We start from the raw sequence: 24,746 nt of genomic DNA, 5'->3' as shown, positions 1-24,746 counted from the left end.
AATATTTATATTGACTGTCTTCCCAGTTTTTTCAGAAAATTAAATATCAATAATAAACCTTGAGCCCTTCTGTTTGTTATTGTGTTGCTCCTACAACGGAAAGTTCAAGATGGAGCAAGGTTTCCCCTGCCAGTCTTTTTTCTACATACTGATCTGCACACACCACTGCCAACAGCAGAACAGTAACCCGGGGGAGATCAATGCAACTGGCCTGCAGGATCCAAACCCTCTCCTGAAGATACCAACATATAAGGCTTGATCAACACTGGACCTTGGCCTTCACTTACAAAACAAACAGCAAGCTGTAGACGGCAATCTGTGATATGATGAAGCTCACGTTCGGGAGTCTCAGCAATGCCAAGTTTTTTAAAAATTATTTACGGGATGTGGATGTCGCTGGTTAGAACAACATTTCTTGCCCATCACTAGTTTCCCTTCAGATGGTGGTGGGAAGTTACTTTCTTGAACCGCTGCAGTCCTTGAGGTGTAGGTACACCCACAGTGCTGTTAGGGAGGGGGTTCCAGAATTTTGCCCGAGCAAGAATAAAAGAACAGCGATATATTTTCAAGTCAGGATGGTGAGTGACTTGGAGGGGAACCTCCAGGTGGTGGGGTTCCCAGGTATCTGCTGTTGTGTGCTTCTAGATGGTAGTGGTCGTGGGTTTGAAAGTTGCTGTCTAAGGAACCTTGGTGAGTTACTGCAGTGCATCTTCTGGATGGTAATAATAATAATCTTTATTAGTGTCACACATAGGCTTGCATTAACACTGCAATGAAGTTACTGTGAAAAGCCCCTAATCGCCACACTATGGCGCCTGTTCGGGTACACTGAGGGACTTGTGGAAGGAAACCGGAGCACCCGCAGGAAACCCAAGCGGACACGGGAAGAACGTGCAGACTCCACACAGACAGTGACCCAAGCTGGGAATTAAACCTGGGTCCCTGGTGCTGTGAAGCAACAGTGCTAACCACTGTGCTATCATGCCACCCGTACACATGGCTGTCACTGCTCATTGAAGGTGGAGGGTTTGAATGTTTGTGGAAGGAGGAGCAATCAAGTGGCTGCTTTGTCCTGGATGGTGTCAAGCTTCTTGAGTGTTGTTCGAGCCGCACTCATCCAGGCAAGTTAAGAGCATTTCATTTCACACCTGACTTGTGCCTTGACGATGGTGGACAGGCTTTGGGGGGTCAGGAGTTGAGTAACTCGCCATAGGATTCCTAGCCTTTAACCTGTCCTGGTAGCCACAGTATTACTATGGCTAGTCCAGTTCAGTTTCTGATCAATGGTAATTCCCAGGATGTTGATGAAGTTAACTTGTGGGCAGTAGGGAGAATGGAGGGCAGAGAGTGAAGGCAGCGTCAACCCACAGTGTTGTTGTGGAGCCTTGGTTTATTAATGTTGCCTAATTTCCTTGCCATTTATTGACATATCCATCTGTTTCTCCTTTCCAAAATCTACTAGTAGTCACTTTTGTTCAAAGCAGGTTGAGTCAACAGTGTGGTACTGCTACCTGGTCAATTCGGTCTACTCTATTCACTGCTGCTACTGTGGTCTCCTCTACATTGGGAAGACTAAACACAGACTGGGTGACGCTTTGCGGAATGCCTTCTCTCAGTCATTAAGCATGACTCCGACCTTCCTGAGGCTAACCATTCCACTCACCATCATGCTCTCATGCCCACATACCATCCTTGGCCTGCTGCAGTGTTCAAGTGAAGCCCATGGCAAACTGGAGGAACAACATCTCATCTTCCAATTAGACACTTTGCAACCTTCTGGATTTAACATTGAGTTCAACAACTTGAGAGCATAGATACCCTCCCCTATCTTGACCCCCATTTTTTAATCCAACTTTTGTTGTTCCCAACTCTTCCCCCTCCCCCAACACAGGGCCTTTTGTCACTTGTTTTTTTTTTAAATTTTCACCGAGCACTGACTCTCGTTCTGCTATTGACACAATTTGCTATTTTACCTTTATGCCATTATCACGGTCTTTAATACCACCATTAACACTCTCTTTGTCTGTGTCCATTATGCCTTTGTCAAACCTCTCCCTGAGCTCACTCTTCAGGTTTGTGTGGAGGGGGGCAGGCGCATTCTACTTTTTAGGTCTTGTACATGTCTCTCATAAACATTGCAGGCTGTTTTTGGAGTAGCCTTCAGCAGTGCTTTTAAAGGTTAGTCATTTCACCATTCAATAAAGACTGATAGGTGACCTGATGGGTCTCTTTAAATGACAAATGAGTCCGATTTGGCTTATTGTGGAGAGATTGCCTCCACCTGCAGACAAGAACAGAATTAGGGTCCATAAATATCACATGGCCATTAATAAATGCCAAAGGGTATTTTGGAGAAACTTCTTTACGGAGAGTGGTTAAAAGGTGAAACTCATTACTAGTTGAAATAAAACGCAAAGGAAAGACTTCCATCTGTGTCGTGTTTTTCACCCCCAGAGGACTTCTCGCAGCGCGTTACAGCTGGTCACACACTATTGAAGGGTGGTCACTGTCATAATTTACACACAGGTATATGATGGAGTGCAGACAGGCAGTGATTGACACACAGGATGACCAGTGAACACACAGAACACAGCGACCAATCACCAGACAGGACACGGCCACTATAAAGCCAGAGGGCACTAGTTTTCCCGCTCTCTCGGGATCCAGCCTCTGAGGCAATCAGAGCTCGTGAGCAGCAACTAGAACAAACACCATGTGGTAGTAAGATAGTCTGGTCAGGTTAGCCTCAGGTCTCTAGTCAAGTCAGCATAGTGTCAACCCACAGTTAAAGTATGTTTAAACTTAAGAGTTCAATAAAATCGAGTTGCATTTCTTCAAGTGTTGGAAGCCTGTCTCTCTCACTGCTGCAGTAAACGCAGTCCTCGCAGACCCAGCTTACCCGACACATCAGTCACTGTCGTGATGCAGGAAACATGACAGCTAATTTTCACACAGCGAGCCCCCACAAACAGCAATGCAATGACCGCATCATTTGTTTTTGTTATATTGACCGAGGGATAAATATTGGCCAGGACACTGTGGATCCCTTCCTCTTCTTCAAAATAGTGCCATGGGTTCTTCTACCTTTTGCCCAGAGAACTCAGTTTCATATCTCAACCAAAGGATGGCACTTCCCTCCTGCACTGGGGTGTCAGACTCAATTTTTGAATGGGGTTTGAACCTGCAACCTGCCGATTCAGAGCACAGATGCCAGCAACTGAAGCACAGCTGGCACAGTTAAGAAGTATAGTAGATTTATTCAAAGGGAAGCTTGATGAGTACACAAAGTTATGCTGATATAGAATGTGCATAGCACTGTCTGTGGCTAACGGGCCTGTGGTGACCATGAACTTTGATCCCATGGGCCTTTTCCGGCTGCAGTCGGTGACATTACACAATTGGCCATGCATTTGTGTATCAGGGAGGACCCAGGAGGTCTCTACACCAGGAGAGGCACCCATATTTCCTTTCCTCTACTGACATAGAGAGGCTTCGGATGCGAGAGAACTAATTTTCTCATGCTTTGAGGACTTCTCCAGTGTGCCATGAACTGTGCACACTTTGCCTGGACCCTGCCCCCCCCCCCCCCCCCCCCCACTCCCCCTCAAAATCTGTGTGGACTTTGTATCAATCAAAACTGGGTTTTATTCCTTCAACGTACAGCATGTTGGGGTCTACAGGCAGCGTGTTACGCAGGTCCGTGCCCACTCTCCAGCAGGCGTGATGACGCCTCCATCCAGTGCCAGTCCTTGCTGCAGTCCCTATGCCTGCCAGGCTGCCAAGTTACAGGCTGGCTGTTGTGCAGGAAGGGTTAGCTCCTTCAGACTTGGCACGTGAAACCTGACAGGAACCCAAATCACCATTGCCCAGCTCGCCTACAGAAGGAGCCATATCACCACCACTGGGCAGATGTCAGGCCTCAATCACCAACTGCAACATGTATACACATATGTTAAAAAATAATATATATATATATACATACACGCACACATACACACACATGTACGCGCACACACATATACACACATCTACAAGAACAACTTATATTTATACAGCAGTTTTAATGTAACAAAACATTCCAAGACACTTCATTGGGGATTCTATCAGAAAGAATAATGCTGAGCCACTTACAGATAGATTAGTCAGGTGAGTAAATGTTTGGTCAATGAGGTAGGCATAAAGGAGTGTCTTGGAGGAGGGAAGTGAAGTTGAGAGACTAAGAGGTGTAGGGAGGGAATTCCAGAACTGCGGCCTCAGAGACTGAAGCCACAGCCACCAATGGAGTTGCTGAAAAGGCCAGAATTAGATGAGCCACACATCTCAGAAGGTTGTGGGTTTGGCGAGGATTACAGAGATAGGGAGGGGCAAAGCTGTGCGGGGTTTTAAAAACAAGGGTGAGAATTTTAAAATCATGACGGTGCTCGGCCAGGTGTCTGAATAGGTCAGCGGGCACTGAGGTGTTGGGGAGTGAGACTTGGTGCGAGTTAGGACACTGGGAGAAGTGGTCTGGCTGACCTCCGGTTTATGGAGGGTAGAAGGTGGAAGACCAACCAGGAATGTGTTGGGATAGTTGAGTTTCGAGGTGAAAATATGAATGAGGATTTCAGCAGCCGATGAGCTGAGACAGGGGCAAGTTATGGTGGTGGAGAAGATCAGACTGAGTGCATAATGGGATGAGTATGTTGGTCAGCAGCTTATCTCGGGGTCAGATATGAAATCAAGGCTGTGCACAGCCTTATTTGGTCCCAGACATGTGACAGGGCGAGGGATGGAGTTGGTACCTTGGGAATGGAATTTAGACAGGATATTGAAAACAATGAGTGGGATTCTCCGATCCCGCACTGGGTCGGAGAATAGGCAGGGGGTGTCGCGAATCCCGCCACGCCGCTCCGATGCCGGGCTGCCGATTCTCCATGCGACTGGAATTCTTCATTTGCGGCACCATTCGGGGGCCACTGAACGTGGCCCGCCCCACGCTCGACGGGCCGAGTGCCCACTGAGTTCCGCCGTGTCCCGCCGGCGTCGTTCGCGTGTGGTCCTACCCAGCGGGACCTCAGCGTTCTGGCTGCGTGGTCCGTACTGGTGGGGGAAGGGGAGGGGGGATCCGACCCCGGGAGGGCCTCCACGGTGGCCAGGCCCGTAATCGGGGGCTACCGATTGGCGGGCCAGCTAATTCTGGGGGGGGGGGGGGCTATGTTCCTCCTTGCCGGGCTCCTATAGGTCTCCACAATGTTGCGTGGGGGCCGGCACGGAGACGGTAACCCACGCGCTTGCGTGGACCCGCGCTGGCTGTGGCGCGCATGCGTGGCCACGCGCCGGCCGTGCTGTGGCCCGTATCGGCAACTGGAGCTGCGTGAAGCGCTCCAGTGCCGTGCTGGCCCCTGTGGGTTGTGGGATCGCTGCTCCAAGTGGCCGGATGACGCCGTCGTAAAACGCTCCGGCGTTTACGACGGTGTCAACACTCTGCTGCTAAAATGGAGAATCCTGCCCAATGTCTTCAATCTTTCCAATATTTAATTGAAGGGAATTTCTGCTCCTCCAGTACTGGATTTCAGAGAATCAGCCTGATAATTTAACAAAAGTGGAAGAGTTGAGAAGTGGGTGTGACCCAGAGCTTGATGTCGTCACGGTGCCATGTTGTAAGAAACAGAAGGGAGCCAAGGATTGAACCTTGGAGGACACTAGAGATAACTGTACTCAGAATCACAGAAACTTTAAAATGCAGAAGGAGCCTATTACGTCCATTGAGTCTGCACAGGCTCTCTGAAAGAGCATCAACCTCGGCCTATTCCCCTGCCTTATCCCCATGACCTTGAACTTTCTTTCTTTTCAAGATAGCAAACCAATTCCATTTTGAGTACCTCGATCAAACCTGCCCCATCACCCTTTCCCAAAGTTCGGTCCGGACTCCATTCACCCTCTGGGTAACAAAAAAATGTCCTCAAATCTTTCCACTCCTTTTGTCAATTATGTTGAATCTGTGGCCTGCACGTTGTTAATGCTGTCAAAGGCTACATCTAGGCCGAGATGGATGAGAATGAAGAATCTACCCTTCATCACACTCATCATAGATTATCATCATAGAATTTACAGCGCCGAAGGAGGCCATTCGGCCCATCGAGTCTGCACCGGCTCTTGGAAAGAGCACCCTACCCAAGCCCAGACTTCTACCCTATCCCCATAACCCAGTAACCCCACCCAACACTAAGGGCAATTTTGGACACTAAGGGCAATTTAGCATGGCCAATCCACCTAACCTGCACATCTTTGGACTGTGGGAGGAAACCGGAGTACCCGGAGGAAACCCACGCACACACGGGGAGGATGTGCAGACTCCGCACAGCCAGTGACCCAAGCCGGGAATCGAACCTGGGACCCTGGAGCTGTGAAGCATTTGTGCTAACCACCATGCTACCGTGCTGCCCTCACACAGGATGTCAATTATGACTTTGATAAAAGTTGTTTCAGCACTGTGTTGGGGGGTTGTGTGTGTGTGTGTGTGTGGGGGGGGGGGGGGGGGGGGGGGGGGGTGGAGGCGTGGGTGGTTGGTGGATGGCTGAATCTAACCTGACTGGATGGATTCAAACATCCAGTTCTGGGAAAGATGGGCGCGGATTTGGGAGGCGACAACACATTTGAGGAGCTTGGAGATGACAGCGAGGTTAGATATGGGCCAATTGTTTGTAAGGGTGGGTAGAGGGGATGGGGGGGGGGGGGGAGCTGGTCAAGAATTGCTTTTTTTTAAAGAGTGCACTGATAATGGTGATTTAAAGGAGAAAGGGACACCAGCGAAAGAAAGGTATCTATTAATAATATTAGCGAACATGTGGACGAGGAGGAGAAGTCAACGGTTTCGTAGCAATAGAACTGAGGGAGGAAGAGGTTTGCCTCATGATTCACAGTGAAAGCTTTTTATCGTAGCAAAGTAAGATTCTGCATTGAAGTGAATAAAAAAATTTCTAGGTCACCCTCCTGTTCCACAAGGGAAGACATTTCTGTAAGTTATCTCCTTGTCACAGTCCCCAGCCAGCGAAGAGATCTTAATATGCCAACACAAGCGTGGTCACAACTTCTTCTGCAACACAAACCACAATGCCCGTCAGTAACTGGTCTTACTTAAAATTGTCACACATCTATTCCCACTCTTGCACTACATCTAATGTTTCTGCCTGAGGCATTTACTCAGATGATCTGAAGCATGGCTTTTCACGTGATTCTGACAAGATGAAGCCTTCTTATCGCTGGTTAAACTCCAACCATTGAAGCACTCTCAGCAATAAGCCGGTGGATAAATCCATTAATAATTCAAGATGTTCAAACACAAACAGGTCAATGCTTAACCTGGTGAAAATAATCCACACAGACCAGAAATGCATTGCTGTCGTTTTGTAGAACAAGTCCACACCAAGTTGTTAAAAGGAAATAAAGGTTTATTAAAATAACTATTATTTGCACAGTAAGAAGTCTTACAACACCAGTTAAAACACAACAGGTTTGTGTCAAATCACTAGCTTTCGGAGCACAACTCCTTCATCGGATTCACCTGGTGATCCAAACAAACATGTTGAACTTTAACCTGGTGTTGCAAGACCTCTTACTGTGCCCACCCCAGTCCAACGCCGGCATCTCCACATCATTATTATTTACACAACATGAAAGATCCCAGCTGTGTCTCTCCTGTCGGTATCCAAACTGGCCAACTTTATACAGAAGATAATGATACATGGTTTAGGGTTCCCCTGCCCCTTTAACAGGGAAGCTTGTGTTCGGCAAGGCTCACGGGGAGTTTAATCATTGCTACCTCTTAAGTCGCGGGTAGGTTATGAAACCCCCCCACCCCCCAAAAGTCCAAACTATTCTCCGAGAGATGCAGAGTTATGTGGCACTGGACCTGCTTCGTATTTGGCTGTGTGTTGTGTACCCATGGTGCAGGATTGGGTGGTGTGCATACCGGGAAGGCGAACGTTGCTTTCGACTGGAATTCCAAGGCGGATTCTCTGCCGGAGACTGCTGTACTGTGGACCACCAACTAGTCGGCAAGTGACGTCAGCGGCCGCTGATACACTGGCGCATGCGCGAACCGGCGAAGGCCTTTTGGCCAGCCCTGACGCCGGGCGGCGGGCATCAAAGGCCGTTGACGCCGGTTTTGCCGCCAGTCGGCATGGCGCCAACCACTCCGGCGTCGGGCCTCCCCAAAGGTGCGGAATTCTCCACACCTTTAGGGGCTAGGCCCACGCTGGAGTGGTTGGCGCCACTCCTCTACGCCGGGACCCCCCCGCCCCACCAGATAGGGGAGAATCCCGGCCCAGGACACCATTTGTAAATGGCGTCCCGAAATCTAAGGCCCCCAAAAGAATGCCTGATCCCCCCACAAGACTGAAAGCAATATGGCAGGGTCTCCCGTAACCCCCCGCCCCACCCCACAACACCCACACCGGGCACTGCCAAGGTGCCATGCTGGTGCTGCCAGGATACCAGGTTGACACTGCCAGGGCACCCAGGTGGCACCAGCAGCGCCAGGGAACCACCCTGTCCAAAAATTCAGCTGAGGGACTCCAATCCCCTTGAAGACCCCCATGAGGGCCATTCCACCCAGTCCCCGTTTGCAGGGACCAGTACCAAACGGCGCTCGCCCGAGGTTCCTGATACAAAGGGACAGACCCAAAGCCTCAGGTACCTCGGGAATCTGAACATTACAGTAAGGCTTACTGCCTCGCTCTAGTATGCAGATTTGCCAAAACGTGATCCCGCCCATTGTGGGCAGGATTCCCCTTGCAACGTCTCGCGAGATTGCGTTGAATCTCACGAGGCAATGTGAGCTGGGTAGAACCTGGGAGCGGATCTCCGGGCTTTCAACAGCCTTGGCACCGAGGCAAGCTACTTTTCCAGTGCAACGAGGCTGAAGGAACGTGCCCGAAATGTCATTTTGACAGGGTGTTCCCTGTTGGCTTTTTGGGTGAGATCCAGACCTGGATTCATCCACACTTAGTCATTTTTTGGGGTGAGCTTGGGAGTTTCTGCCCGGTCTAGCCCAGAAAAAAAACGATGGCTCAATTAAATATAATTATCTGGATCATGCACAACAAGAACGTGATCCAGATTGCGCTTCGCGGCGCGCGGCGGATGACATGCGTGAGCTTTCGCGCCGGGCGCAAAGCCCGATTTATAATACTAATCTTTATTATTGTCACAAGTAGGCTTACATTAACACTGTAATGAAGTTACTGTGAAAAGCCCCGAGTCGTCACAAACCGGCTCCTGTTTGTGTACACAGAGGGAGAATTCAGATTGTCCAATTAACCTAACAAGCACGTCTAACGAGACTTGTGAGAGGAAACAGACGCACTGGGAGGAATCCCAGACCTCTTCCGTGATGCGCCTGCTGCGCCCAGATCCGCACCAGTCACAACATGATGGGCGAACCCCCCCCCCCCCAGTGTGTGTGTGTGTTTCGTCTCCTGAGTGTCGAGGAACCACATTGTGAGCATTGCTCTGAGTAATGACCCAGATTCAAATCCTGCCACTGCAGATGGTGAAATTTGAATTCAGTAAAAATCTGGAATTAAAAGTCTAATGATGACCATGAAACCAGTGCCGATTGTCGTAAAAACTCATCTGGTTCACTAATGTCCTTTAAGGAAGGAAATCTGCGTTCCATACCTGTCCCTGTATGTGATTCTAGAGCTATAGCAAAATGAAATGAAAAAATGAATGAAATGAAATGAAAATCGCTTATTGTCACGAGTAGGCTTCAATGAAGTTACTGTGAAAAGCCCCTAGTCGCCTCATTCCGGCGCCTGTCCAGGGAGGCTGGTACGGGAATCAAACAGTGCTGCTGGCCTACTTGGTCTGCTTTAAAAGCCAGTGATTTAGCCTGGTGAGCTAAACCAGGTTGACTCTTAACTGCCTCCTCAAGGGCAATTAGGGATGGGCAATAAATGCTGGCACAGCAAGCGATGCCCACACCCATGAACAAATAAAGAAAAAGAATACAGTCTATGTCAAACACTGTTTGAACTGGAAGGAAAATCTGGGCCTCGACTGTGAGAAGGGAGGAGGTAAAAGGGGAGGTGTTACATCTGCTGTTCTGCATGGAAGGTTCCGTTTGGAAGGGACGGGTGGCTGATAGGCTGATGGGGGTAACTGAGGAGTGAACCAAGTTGTGGCAGAGGGAATGGTCCCTTCGGAATGCTGAAAGGGAAAAGGGAGATGAGAAGAATGAGTTTGGTGTGGTACTGTACTGGAGGTGGCAAAACTGGCAGAGGATAATAAATTGAATACAAAGATTGGTGGAGTGGAAGGTGAGGATACAGGGAACCCTATAGGAATGGAGAATTATTGTGAAAGCTTTGGTGAATTTTAACTCCTTTCTTGAATTCAGAGGTGTCAGTCATTTTCGTAACCAGTCTGATCATGTCACCCCTCATGGCTCTGTATCTACTTGCTCACCTCAGCAGGTCTCCTTGTGACCTTCACTGGATATTCATGTTTTCAATTGTGTGCCTCTTCAATCCTTTCAAGGGGCGGGATTCTCCCCTACCCGGTGGGACGGGGGGTCCCGGTGTAGGGGAGTGGCGCCAACCACTCCGGGGTCGGGCCTCCCCAAAGGTGCGGAATTCTCCGCACCTTTGGGGGCTAGGCCCGCGCAGAGCGGTTGGCACCAAGTCGACTGGCGCAAAAACCGGCGCCAGCGGCCTTTCAGGCCCGCCGCCCGGCAGCGGGGCTGGCCGAAAGGCTTTCGGCAGCTTGCTCATGCGCCAGCGGTGGTCGCTGACGTCACCACCGGCGCATGCGCGCTGTGGGTTTCTCTTACGCTTCCGCCATGGCGGAGGCCGTGGCGGCGGCCGAGGAGAAAGAGTGCCCCCAGGGCACTGGCCCGGCCCCTGATAGGGGGGCCCGATCGCGGGCCTGGCCACCGTGGGGGCACCTCCCGGGGTCCAATCGCCCCGCGCCCCCCCAGGACCCCGTGGGCCCTCTCGTGCTGCCGATCCCGCCGCCACCAGAAGTGGTTCAAACCTCTGCGGCGGGAGAGGCCTCCCAGCGGCGGGACTTCGGCCCATCGCGGGCCGGAGAATCGCCGCAGGGGCCTCGCTGATCGGAGTGGCGAGATTCCCGCCCCCGCCAATTCCCAGCTGGCGGAGAATCTCTGCCACGGCGGGGGCAGGATTTTCGGCGGCCCCAGGAGATTCTCCGACCCTGCTGGGGGTCAGAGAATTTCGCCCAAGGTGAGACTGTACAAATGCTTGGTGAAATGAAACCAGATACAAGCCATGAAATATTTTGTTCCACAGCAAACAAACATACAGATCAATCATTATGGTCAGATCCACGTTGTTCGATTTGACACTACATAACAACACCAAATACTGAATATCCTACCAGTCCCCACCAAAGCATGTCATCTGGCTTTGATGAAACAAAATCAATTCTAAATTGTCACTTGGGCACTCCCTCCTCCGAACAGCCAATGCTGACTGACTGCCAGTCAAACTGAGTGGAGGTACATATATAAAACACCTTAGTGATGTATCTCTCATTGTAGCATGTCAGAAAGTGAGGACGCACTAGACCTATTTTCTTTTGGAAAATAGGAGACAGGTTTAGATAAAGGATCAGGATCGGCACAGGCTGGGAGGGCCGAAGGGCCTGTTCCTGTGCTGTAATTTTCTTTGTTCTTTGTTCTTTGTCCTGCTAAGCACTTGCATCAATGATTCCAAAGACAATAAGTGTGTTGTGTTTATTGATTAAATGCACAAAATGACAAATTTCTGATTCACAGCCTTTGAAGAGACATCAAAGCTAACTTGTGAGCATCTTAACTAACTTGTCTCAGAGCTCCTTCCTCAAACTTATATGGGCACGTCATAGTTCGAAATAAAACATTTCACTTAGCTCTTTTTTCCCAAATCCTTCCTCGAGGAAAAATGGTCAAGAGGTCACAGCATATGACAGTGATGAATGAAAACACTTCTCGCAAAGTAGACACTTTTTGGCTGATCTAATTATAGTGGAAAAATAGCAGTCTCAGAACAGCGAAGAAAACTCAGCAACCTGCAATTATGGGTTGGGCAAACTGCCCCCTGGAGACCTACGTGATGGACACAACTTGCCACTATTAACCACCTTAAGCATATCCCTTGTGGATGTGGTGACCTACAACTGAAATTGCAAACAATGATTTGCCCGATGTTGACAGTTCTCTAAAGGATGCTTCAAATGTATGTGTTTCAATAAACTGGAAACTGACTATATGCACATCATTGGGAATGGTAGTGAGTTCACATTCCACTGTGGAAAGATGTGAAATCTCATATGCGGTTGGTTGGGGGAAGTGGATGTTTAAGTCAATGGATGGGCCGCTAATTAACGGCTGCTTTGTCTTGGATGTGTTGGTCTTCTTGAGTGCTGGTGGCAGGATTCTCTGGTCTGGCTGGCAGCATTCCCCTGCCCACGGGTTTCCTGGCAGCGTGGGGTGGCTTCAATAGGATTTCCCATTGATAGTGGCGGAGGCAGAGAATCCCACTGCCAGCGAAAGGCGTGCTGCCAAGAAACATGCTGCTGGGCGGCCGCTGGATCCCACCCATAATGCTGTGTGTATTGACATCTGCTAGGATGGCACCCCTTCCAACTGTTAAACAACACCTGTTGACTCTCACAAAGTCATACACTCCAAGCTTTTGTCTCCTAATCAGCCAGATTTATACCCACGTTGCTGGGTTTCCTCCGACACCGGAGGGTTGGATGCTCCGATTCTGAGGCTATGTCCGGAGGAAATGTCTAGTTTTACGACAGAAAAATTGGCGAGGCCCCAGCACCAATGCTCCGACAGGTGAGGGGCTAGTAGCTGGGTCACGTACTACACATGGCCTTCACGAAATAAACCGCCGGAGAATTGCTGGGACCGTGGCTGCGCATGCGTATGGCGACAACCTGCAGCGGTCGCGCCGTACAACATGACGCCGACCGTGCATGGACCCGACCTGCCAAATAATGCTCCCCTTTGGCCAAGCTCACCATTCCCGGACCATGCCCCACCAGTGCCCCCAGCCACCGGTGACGTCGTGAGGCCATCCACACGGCGTGCAGCATACTTGCAGTTATGGAGGGGGCGGAGCATTGCAAAAGCGGTGCCGCCCCCAATTTCGGCGCAAACAGGCATTCGCCAGCCGATCGCGATCTCGGAGACAGACACTGGAGAATCCTGCCCAGTACGTCTCAACCAGTATTGTTCGATGGGTTCAGAACACTCACCATTGCCCTGCTTCCATGTTGTGTTGAGACTCAATGTTCGCCTAACCACCGAAATGCAAAGAATGCATGGAAACACTTACAGTATGAACAGCTTTTAAACTAATCTTGTGAATAGGATGCTGTTTAGCAGGTTAAGGTTCACTTGAGTGACCGCCATTTATGCTGAAACGCTGACACTTTGCATCTGTGGCAACATCAGTTGATTCTTAGTGCAAGTCATTTTCTGTCAAAGATTCAGATCTTAAAATGGGCACCCTTGCCAAATATATCCTCTTTGTGACATCTGTTGAAGATTAAATTCCAATTAGGCATTAAATGAAAGTAAGAGATACAAAAAAAATCAGGAATTTCTATAGTTATCCTCCTTATTGACACAGTGGCACAGGTATTCCCTCCTGTATTTACATATCTCGCTGATATCTCACATTTAGAGCTGTAACTCTAATTTAGCCAGAAGGTAAATGGAGGCAATTCCAGGCACGAGTGTGCTAACTGTGAATAAACATCCATTCTGTAATGCTCACTTGGAATTCAGTTGTCTATACTGTAGTGCTCTTTGGTCACCTGTATTGTGTTCCCGGTCAGGGCATACACTTTCACTTTCCCTGTAGGACATATGCAAAAAATTACAAGTGCCCTACCTTTGATGATATCTGCTGCAAATTGTCATGCAATTAAACTTACGGCTTGTTTTCTGCTGACACTTTATCGAGGACCGTAAGCAGCAGGAAAGTCTTTTTTGGGGTCCACCCCTAGAAGATTGAAAGATGTCACTGAGTGATGTTTAACAAGCCAACATGCTAATCACTGCCTATTTCAATGGCACCAACTTCATTTTTAAAAATCTAATTATTCCACTGACACAATAGCTTCAGCAAAATACTTCCTATGTTCTGTGGATACTGGGTATTCTCCGTGGTGTTATGCGTTTAGGCGTATCTATGTATAATTGTGCATAGTTGTATCAATGTATATATTTATACAGAATAGCACCACTCTACATAGCCACTGACCAATTCATGCAGGGACAGTTCTGACCTCCTGCCAGCAGGTGGAACCATACACCGAAACATATATCTATATATATATCGGGGGACGGACAGGAGACAGGCACTTGGCAGTAGGACGGATAAGCAGACAGGCATCTCCGACCCTCCATGACTTTACAGTAAATGAGACGGAATTGTTTGCACACAGAATAAATACTTGTAGCAATCATATCTACAAGTTCTATGTGTACCTTCATGATCAAAGAAGCAACCGAACACAACATTCTCCATTACCATTGATTCTGTGGGTACTGGGCTAGCTCCATCCCCATTGGTTCAGTGGGAACTGGGCTAGCTCCATCCCCATTGGTTCAGTGGGAACTGGGCTAGCTCCATCCCCATTGGTTCAGTGGGAACTGGGCTAGCTCCATTCCCATTGGTTCTGTGGGTACTGGGCTAGCTCCATCCCCATTGGTTCAGTGGGAACTGGGCTAGCTCCATCCCCATTGGTTCTGTGGGTACTGGGCTAGCTCCATCCCCATTGGTTCAGTGGGATGTGGCTAGCTCCATTCCTATTGGTTCAGTGGGAACTGGGCTAATTCCATTCCCATTGGTTCTGTGGGTACTGGGCTAACTCCATTCCCATTGGTTCAGTGGGTACTGGGCTAACTCCATTCCCATTGGTTCAGTGGGTACTGGGCAAGTTCCACTGGGCACTCTTTTTCTTCCACCTTCGCCATGGTCTTCACCATGGCGGAGGCGGAAGAGAGCCCCTCCCCTGCGCATGCGCCTGTATGATGTCAGCAGCCGCCGACGCTCCGCGCATGTGCGGACATACGCCGACCGGTGAAGTCCTTTCGGCTCCGGCTGGCATGGCGCCAAAGGCCGTTCACGTCAGCCGGCGGAGTGGGAACTACTCCGGTGCGGGCCTAGCCCCTCAATGTGAGGGCTTGGCCCCTAGAGGTGCAGAGAATTCCGCACCTTTGGGGCGGCCCGACGCCGGAGTGTTTCCCACCACTCCAACGCGCCGGGACCCCATACCCCGCCTGGTAGGGGAGAATCCCGGCCATGGTACTGGGCTAGCTCCTTTGCGTTTTGTCATACAACCAGAACTGAAGATCAAACAGTGCTGAATTTCAATCATGCCATTGCCAGCCGTTGCAGGTTTAGCGAAGCCCAATTGAGTCGACCCTGGGTTATTTTTTGAGGTACATTGAGATTTTGTCATGAATCCACACAGCTTCCTATATACAGTTAACTCCTGAATCATACCACAATACTGCAGTTTTGTAATGTCAGTGTGGATTTGGAGATGGTGCCAACTCCCCTAGAAGGAAAATAAACAGTTCAGACCAGTATTCTTATTTCCCCCTTTTACTGCCTTTTCCTCCTGGGACGGGCTAAGTGGTTCAGTCGGTAAGACATCTGTCCTTTCCCTTTGGCAGTTGGGTTTGAATCCAGCTCAGGCTGAAAGAAGATCTCCTTACTCTGCTGGCTGTTGTCATGTTCATTTAATCGCAAATGCACCTGGCTGACACGGTTAGTCACATAATCCTTGTGGCTGAGAGTTAGAGAATCAATAAATTGTCAAATTATCGTTCCCGGAACAAGAATTTAAACATAGTAATTAGCAATAAAGGTAAATACTGTAATCTTGTTAAAGAAATTTTATTCCATCGGAATTCCGCACATGCACTCACTCGCTTACACGCACTTTCATATAAAGTAAATATTTGCATTTATATAGCACCTTCACAACCACTGCATGCTGTCATGATATGCAGACATGCAGATGATAATATGCAGATAGGCACAGACAGGCAGCTAATGAACACAGAGAACAGGACATGGCCAATGAGCAGGCAGGACACTCAGGTGTGGCATCTCCCTATAAAAGGCAGGAGGTGCTCACACTCCACCTCTTTCTACTGGTGAACATCTACAGAGTGAGTCAGGGTGTATGTACAGCATCACACCTCCAGCACACGGCTAAGAGCTAGTCTGGTACAGTCAGACAGAGTAACCATACTTAGGTTAGCAGAGAGTCGAACTCAAGAGAACTGTGCTAACTGTGCTACTGGTTCAATAAATCAGATTAAACTAAGTTCAAGATCTGGAATATCTTTTGGTTAAAGCTGCATCCAGTTGCAGCCTGTGTTATCCCAGAGTACATAACACATCACATGCCTCAAACCACTTCACAGCTAATGAAGTACCTTTAACTGTTGTATTGTAGGAAACACAGCAAGCAATTTGTGAACAGCAAGATCCCACAAACAGCAATGTGGTGTTGGCCATATAATCTGTTTTGTCATGTTGATTGAGGGATAGATATTTTCCAGGACACCGGGGAACGATTCCCCCTACTCTTCTTCAAAAGAGTGCCATGAGGTCTTGTCTACATCACCCACCTCAGCAGCCAGAGAGAGCCTTGGTTTATCGTCTCATCTGAGGGAGGCAGCACCTCCGACAGTGCAGCACTCCCACGGTACTGTGTTGGAGTATCAGCCTTGATTTGTTTTTGTGCTTTAGCTCTGGGACGGAGCTTGGAAGCCAGAAGGCTGCGACTCAAAAGTAGGAATGCTACCAGTTGAGCCACAACTGACATCACAACAGTTTGAAGGACTTTGGCATGGGTCTGGGCTGTCTCCTCCCAATTTGTAAGACACAAAGCATGAAATGACTCTGACTTGAAACTAATAGGCATTAAAGTTGGTGAACACAATCCTGGACAACTGGTGGGAGAAATGAAAATGGTGCACCAGGAGTGCTTTACCTGAGGGACTCTGGCCTGCAAATAGGGAGCTTTATCCTGCAGATTATCTGAGAGAGGTTGATGGCAACCCAGTTTGCTGGCGTTGTTGTCTCTTGCCTTGATGAGCACAAAAGAAAGTTCTGGAAGAAATAAGTATTAAACTCAGATTTTCTTTTCCCTGACAGATCGAAAATATCATCACACGGATGCAAGATGAAAAAGCCGGTGGGGTGCCGATCCGTACAGTGAAGAGCTTTCTGTCAAAGATTCCCAGCGTCATCACAGGCAAGTCATGATATTTCAATTGACTGGGAATCTTCGGATCAGATTTCCTTAAAAGTGGTGCATCCATCCTTATACAGCAAACACCATTTGTTGGTTATGTTTATCGGTGGGTCCCAGGGCTGGATTTTATGCCTCCAGGTGAGTTTTCGGTGTGATTTATGGGAGTGGCATGTAAAATATGAGGGTTGGCTAGCCCACCACCTTACCGCCCACACCCGAGATATCCTCCCATAATGCTTCAGGTGGGAGGGAGCCAAATCAGCAGCCCGCCTCCCATTTTTAAATCAATAATCAACAATCAATAATCCAAAAATGGTAAAAAATGCAGGAAGGAAGGTTAGATCCTGTGTGCATGGGGCAGCACCTTCACCAAGATGATACCCCACTTCGTTCACCCCACCCCATTCTGGTTCCCCACCGCCACCTCCCCCTTGCCTGCCTTCCTAAGCTCCCTGATGGTTTCCAGCTCAAAAGCCAGGTTTTACCTGGGTCTGGAGGCCAAGGCCATCTTCATCTGTGGGCCTGCTTGCAGTCCCAGCAATGCCCACTATTGAGTTTGCCATCATGCTTGGCTCTGGTCCCATGTCTTTGTGTCGCTGTGTTTCTACTGTGCCCATTTACATTTATTAAAGGATATATCATCATCCAGGATGTTTTACTTAACTTGGACAGTTGCTCTGTTTTGTATGCTCCAGCACATACCAGGTTTACTCCTGTATTGGGCTTGAACAACATCTCCTCTCTGTCCTTTTTGTTACTGATAACTAACACACTTCCATTTTCTGGACATTCTTTTCTTTATTAAACAAGGGGCGGGATTCTCCAGTTCCCCAGCCGCATGTTTCTCCGCGGCACGCCATTCACCATGGATGGCGACGGGATTTTATCTTCCCGCCACTTGTCAATGGGATTTCCCATTGTAACCACGCGCGTCGCCGGGAACTCCGCGGGCGTGGGTGCGCTGCTGGTGGGAAAAGAGAATCGCAACGAGCGGAGAATTTCAGCCAAGGTTTTCAGGTTGTTGCTGATTGGATCCCTGTCATTTACCATTGTTGCAGGGAATTCTCCTGGCGACCTGGCCCGCAAGCACCAAAATAAATCATTAAACTTACTGCTTTTTATGGGACCTTAATTTAATTATTTGGGCTCATATTTTATAACTAGACATAGCAATGATCGATGACTGAGGGAATTATCTTTCATTTATTGCTGTCTTTGTGTGCTTGTTTTCATCTTTCTCCGCAGGTCACTAAAAAATGTCACAAATATTCATGACATGTGCTTTTAGGAGAGGAAGTCCACAGGGATCATTTTAAATTAACCCACCATCGGAAATGGACAGGTTCAGTCAGGGCATCTTTAAGCAACCTGCTCGATATTAGTTTCCATAGACGATAGCTTGGTGGGTTATCTTAAAATGAACCCTATGTCTGCCCCAATGCTATTTCCTTATGTGTGGACTTTGGTTAGTGGCAACTATCAATGGTTTTTTTTTCTTTTTTTTTCTTATAAATTTAGATTACCCAATTATTTTTTCCAATTAAGGGGCAATTTAGTGTGGCCAGCTACCTATCCTGCACATCTTTGGGTTGTGGGGGCGAAACCCACGCAGACACGGGGAGAATGTGCAAACTCCACACGGACAGTGACCCAGGGCCGGGATTCGAACCCAGGTCCTCAGCGCCGTAGGCAGCAATGCTAACCACTGTGCCACCGTGCTGCCCCGCAACTATCAATGTTTGATTCACAATTTGTATTGTTGGCGTAATAACTCAATACACACACCTATTAATTCTGGCATCTGGTTTGAGTCTCGTGTACGTTGATAGATGACTGTACGGGTTTGATGTCAAACGAATTTGGGTCATTCCAACTAAACCATTTTTAGGCACAGACCCAAAGGCACTAAACTGCTCACAAATTTGACAATCTCAGTCTGGGAGATCAAAGGGGTGGCTGGAGTGGAAAACGTCAAACTGCAGCAGTTGGGAACTGCTGCCTTCTGCTCTGGCCAAGCCATACCTGAGCGGAGAGTGCTTTGCACTGACACTGGGTACTCCCAAATGAAAGGCGTGTTTCACATTGCAGCTTTGACATCCATCACCCGAATGAACACAGAATGCATCAAAAAGGAAAAAGCGAGCCTCTCAGAGCTGTCGCTTTGATTGTACATTGCAACATTCACATGGGAAATAACAGTGAAATCAGATTTCCAATATCACTTTGACAAAGTAGCATCTCCAGACAATACTCCCTTATTTCCTTTCACCTGAAAATGTACAAAGCTACAGAAATATTTGTTCATAGATGAGTTGAAGCCAAAATATGTTGCAAGGTGATTTACTTGAATGTATCATGGATAGCGGGTATAAGGTCAGTGTCGCGGTTTGGAGAGCTAACTAGACCTTGCTCACTGACCGCTTTATCATCGTGTGCTGTTGAAACAAATGTGCAGATCCAATTTCTGAGTGATAAGCCCTCTCTAAAAGCAGTGATGGACATGGGGCAGAAATGTAGCAATGCAAGAAGCAGTAACACAATCACTGGATTTAGAGAGTAAAAATTGATTGAGAAAAATGGGTGTCTTTTACAAGTAGTTTAAACCCCAAACCAAAGTTGTACTCTCGTGCTCAGTTCCATCCATATTGTCGTATTACTTTCTAACCAGTTATAAAGCATAAAGGGCACGATCTAACCAAATTGGAACAGAGTCCCGTGAGGATCTCATTTAGCCGGGTATTTTCTGGCACTTGCAGCACTGAGAAACACAACGCTATCTATCGGGACTCTACTGCAATTTGGGACCTCAGCGGGAACGTCCTGCCAAGGCCGTACTTAGTTCCATTTCCTGCCCTGAAGAGCTCTGCTCACTGGAACGCATCAGTGCGGGAGGAGATTGAGACGCCATTTTTAAATAGCGTCCCGATCTCTTGATGCCTCCCCCCCCGAGCAACCCCCGAATCTCCAACTCACCTTTGGAGAGAGGGGGGGCCCGCACCACACCTCACATGTGCAGGGCACCCCCAGGTCCAATCTCCAGCATGGAAAAAATGCCATCCCAGCACCTTGGCACAGCCAGCAAGGCACCCTGGCCCGAGGCCTCCGATGTGAAAGGGTTAGATCCCAAAGCTTTGGGTGTATCAGGGGAATGCACATTAGAGTGAGACTAGCTGTCTCGCTCTAATATGTAGATTTGCAAAACAGTGATCCCGCCCACAATGGGCAGGATTCAGATCGCGATGTCTTGTGAGGTCGCGTTAGATCTCATGTTGTGTGGCAAGCCAGGTAGACCCCGGAAGAGGGATCTCCTACCATCTACCGGCCGTGCCACCTATCGGGCGCAATGCGGCCAGTAGATCACGCCCAAAGTATATTGATGATCTTTCAAAGGTGTCTGCTGTGGAAAAACTGTGAAGTTCATGATTTCAAATTATTACAATAAGTGCTGTTTTTTGGCATTATACCATGCATGATATGCTATCATGTTACTGATACTTGAGTGTTGTGTTATCAATTATCACGTTGAGATGTTGGGTTCACAGAATCATAGAATCTCTACAGTGCAGAAGGAGGCCATTTGGCCCATCGAGTATGCACTGACCCTTTGAATGAGCACTCTGCCCATTCATAAGTGTCTGCCCATACCTATCCCCGTAATCTCATAACCTAACCTGCACATCCCTGGGCATTAAGGGGCTATTTATCATGGCCAATGAACCTAACCTACACATCTTTGGAATGGAGGAAATCGGAGCACCTGGAGGAAGCCCAAGCAGACACAGGGAGAATGTACAAACTCCACACAGTCTCCCGAGGCCGGAATTGAACCCGGGTCCCTGGATCTGTGAGGCAACAGTGCTAATCACTGTGTCACCGTGCCAGGTTGTTCATTGCTTTGTATATTTTCAACTTGGCATAAGGATTAAAAGCCAACAGCAAGCTTTTCTGTTGGCCGAGTGCCATAAATGCACTCCCCATATGATGCACTATCAATTACGACGAGACGAGAGTAGAGTGTAATCGAGGCTTTATTAAGCAGAGATGTGTAGCCTCCTGCAGCTGCTGCCGAAATGGCTGCAGCTCGGTGAGCACACACATTTATACTCCACCTACTGGGCGGAGCCAGCAGGCAGGGATCTACCCCCGTACCTGTAGTACAGGAGCCTTACCGTATTACATCTCATGTATGTGATATATACAAACAGCGATGACTACCACACTATAGCACTGAATAAATGTAAAGTGGCGCAGATTTAATCCTGGGTCTGTACTGGGTTAGCTGACCTCAACTCGAGTGGCAGCAGAAATGCCACAAGTGGCCACACTGCATCTCGCCGAGAAAATAATAAATTAGCACCAGATTCTTCTGCTAATCACCATCAGCTGGCTTCTGCAGGGAAATGTCAATAAGATGTGAGGAGAGGGCTAGGCTGCATTTCTTATTCACAGCTGAGTGGTTTACTAGCATTCAGTACCAAGGTTAATACATGAGTATTAACCAGCCACTTTCTTTACCTGTGGATCTATATTGTGCACCTCAGGGATTTTTTAGAAGAAGCAAAATGTAAAAGGCTTTCCTTTATAAATAAAGGAATATCAGCAGTATCTCGAAACACTTCACAGGTAATATGTTACTTTGAAATGTAGTATAGTAAACTACAGCAGTCACTTTGCTCTCCATATCCGACAATAATCAGTTCATCGGTATTTGCCATCGTCGATTACCAGAGATTTCTTTGGCCAATGAAAGCAAGAGAGCTTCCTAACCTTCCTCAAATATCGCAACAAAACAATGCCACATCTCATGCAATGGGCAGAATTTGTGACATCCCGTCTGCACTGTTCTGAAATGTTCGTCAGTAAAAATGAATAGTTTTCTTATTGAGGCGGGCAACTTTTATTTGCAATTGGCACTGATGCCAAGTTTAATGGTGCAGGCCATCTCCTTCACCGATTACTTTCTCCTGGGCAAATAGGTTCTGCTTATGCACAGTGCTTGCATCCAAATCTTTTGTGCATACATTGTAGGTACTTTCTATTTGTTTTCAGGATACGGGTGAATTTAGCTATGCCATATTTCTTGTGCATTGTAGTGATGGCCTAGGCTCATTCCGAGTGTTAAAAGTCGGCCATGTTGTGTATGACTGGGATCACAGAGTGGATAGGGATGGCAGGTTCCCTTCCCTGAAGGACATTAGTGCAGCAATTGGATTTTTACTACAAACCATCAATTCTCATGGTTGTTTTTCTCGTTCTAGCCCACAGGTTATCAGGTTTATTCAATTCTGTTTCACTTCTCGCTGGTTGGTTTGACCTGACTTTAAGAAAGAAAGACTTATGTTGGCATAGTGCTTTTCACAGCCACCAGAAATCTCAAGTGCTTTACCGCCAATTAAGTATTTTTGAAGTGAAGACACAGATGGAATGTAAGAAACACGCCAGCCATTATACCAACAACAAACTCCCACAAACAGCAATGTGAAAATAACCTGTTGTGATGTTGGCTGAGGCACAAATATCTGACAGGACACTGAGGATAACTCCCCTGCTCGTTGACAAAAATAGCAGTAGAATCTTTTTCATCCATCTGAGCAGATAGATTGGTCCTCAGTTTAACCTTTCACCTGCAAGACAGTACTTCTGACAGTGCAACAATCCCTCAGTACTGCCTGGGAGTGTGAGTCTTGATTACTGCACTTAAGCTCAGGATTGGACCTTGAACCCAGAACCTTATGACTCAGAGACAAAAGTGCTTCCAGCTGAGCTGTGGTTGACACTCACACAGTCCTGCTTTAACCTGAATTTGACGTCATGGAGTCAGGGAGACACCGTGGAGCGATAGAAATGGTGGCCGGGGCCTGATTCAGGGATTTGTGACCTCATTGTGGTGATATACATCACTGTAGATACACAAGGGGTTAATGTAAGTACACGTAGACTAGCTAGACACTAGAAGGAGCACCAGAGACATGACACACAGACACTCAACCAATAGGTCAGTAAGATAGGACAAGACCAATGGGCATTCACGATATACACAGAGGTGACACTACCACAGGGGGGCATTACACCAACCCATATATAAAGGACACAGCAGACATGATCTTCCTCTTTCCAGTGGAGACACTCAGTGAGTACAGACACAGGGTGGATTCAACATCACACCCACCACGTGGATTGTAGCAGACTGGTTGGTCAGTCTGAGTAGCTATAGAAGGATTAACAGTAGAGGCGAATCTGAGTGGGAGAATTGTAAATAGTTTAATAAACGTATTGAAGTTATCTCCACGTCTGAACCTTTGTCAGATTGCACATCAAGGAAGCCGCTTATGCTACGCCAAGAGCATAATAAGACAACCATTCCCAGGGATTTTGATTCCCAGGAGTGCCTTTTAAGGGTGTGCCTGGTTCAGGTCATACCCTATACTCCAAACCTGGCTGGCTCCATTTCCGGGATAGGTATATCTGAGTCACTTTTCATGGAGTCAACAACTGAGACATCATCAGCCAAGTGATATCCTGGACAAAGCATCATTCACAACACTTAATCCTTCGTAGTGTCAATGGATAAAGCACTTCCGTATTTTTGTTGAATTCACCAGGACAGAATTGCGACACAGCTTAACCCTCCACACCAACAACAAAAAAAGGACTTGGAATCATTTCTAAAATGGAGTTGTTCTTTGATCTTGCAGGTTAAAAAACCGTCACACACACACAAGTCATGAACAGGTTTCCTGATCTCCCTATCTCCCCCGCTGCTACTCGGGTTCAGCATTACTGAATTGACCTGTGCCATTCTCGGCTGAGCTTTGCCCAGATTTGATCGCTGGCTCATTTTTATGGCCCCCACAGCACCAGGAGCTCAAATGTTTGGAGTTGGCTTTGTTTTCTGGTGGGGCCCAGTATTGGAAAAGGGAATGGGAAGCAGGCGCCCAGTCACAACCTCAGGAGCTTCCATTAGACCAGAGATGACAGAATGCCTTCAAACTTTAAAATACAGCCGATCCTCCCAAAACAATTGAGCCTCCTACTTCTTAATTCCTTTCGTTATTTATATTATTTGCCGGCCAAGCTCTTTCAGTTCATTTTGTTTATTTGGAAAAGTTATTTGTAGAGTAATGGAAATTTGCTAATATCATAAAATCATTTGTTTTCTTCAGAATAGTGTAATGCTGAGGACGATTATGCTTTCTACTTCAGTGTCACTTTGAGATGATTAACTATAAAAAGTAGCTGTATAAATCCATGCAAAGGAAATCAAGGTTGTATGAATACATTTATTCTGAAATAATGCAGTGCCTTTTTTGTCAGGAGGGAGAATACTTGTCAAGATTATAGCAGTTCGTGATTGAAAAGTGGAGACCACGGGCGGCATTCTCCCCTACCCGGCGTGACGGAGGGTCCCGGAGTAGGGGAGTGGTGCCAACCACTCAGGGGTCGGGCCTCCCCAAAGGTGGGGAATT

The 24,746-nt window shown here is 47.8% G+C and overlaps 1 protein-coding gene across 3 annotated transcripts in view; it reads left to right on the top strand.

Moving 5' to 3' along the window:
• rgs6 (regulator of G protein signaling 6) overlaps positions 1-24,746 on the top strand; it is an 823,132-nt gene that overhangs the window by 573,103 nt on the left and 225,283 nt on the right. For all 3 annotated transcript variants that reach the window (XM_038784322.1, XM_038784332.1, XM_038784316.1), the window contains exon 3: positions 17,181-17,280. In XM_038784322.1, coding sequence (XP_038640250.1) covers positions 17,181-17,280 — 100 coding nt within the window. The remainder of the gene's footprint in view (positions 1-17,180; positions 17,281-24,746) is intronic.

Source organism: Scyliorhinus canicula, chromosome 2 (genome assembly GCF_902713615.1).
Source record: "Scyliorhinus canicula chromosome 2, sScyCan1.1, whole genome shotgun sequence".
Lineage (NCBI taxonomy): Eukaryota > Metazoa > Chordata > Chondrichthyes > Carcharhiniformes > Scyliorhinidae > Scyliorhinus > Scyliorhinus canicula.
Note: the sequence above shows the minus strand (reverse complement) of the source record. Positions and strands in the feature narration are given on the sequence as shown.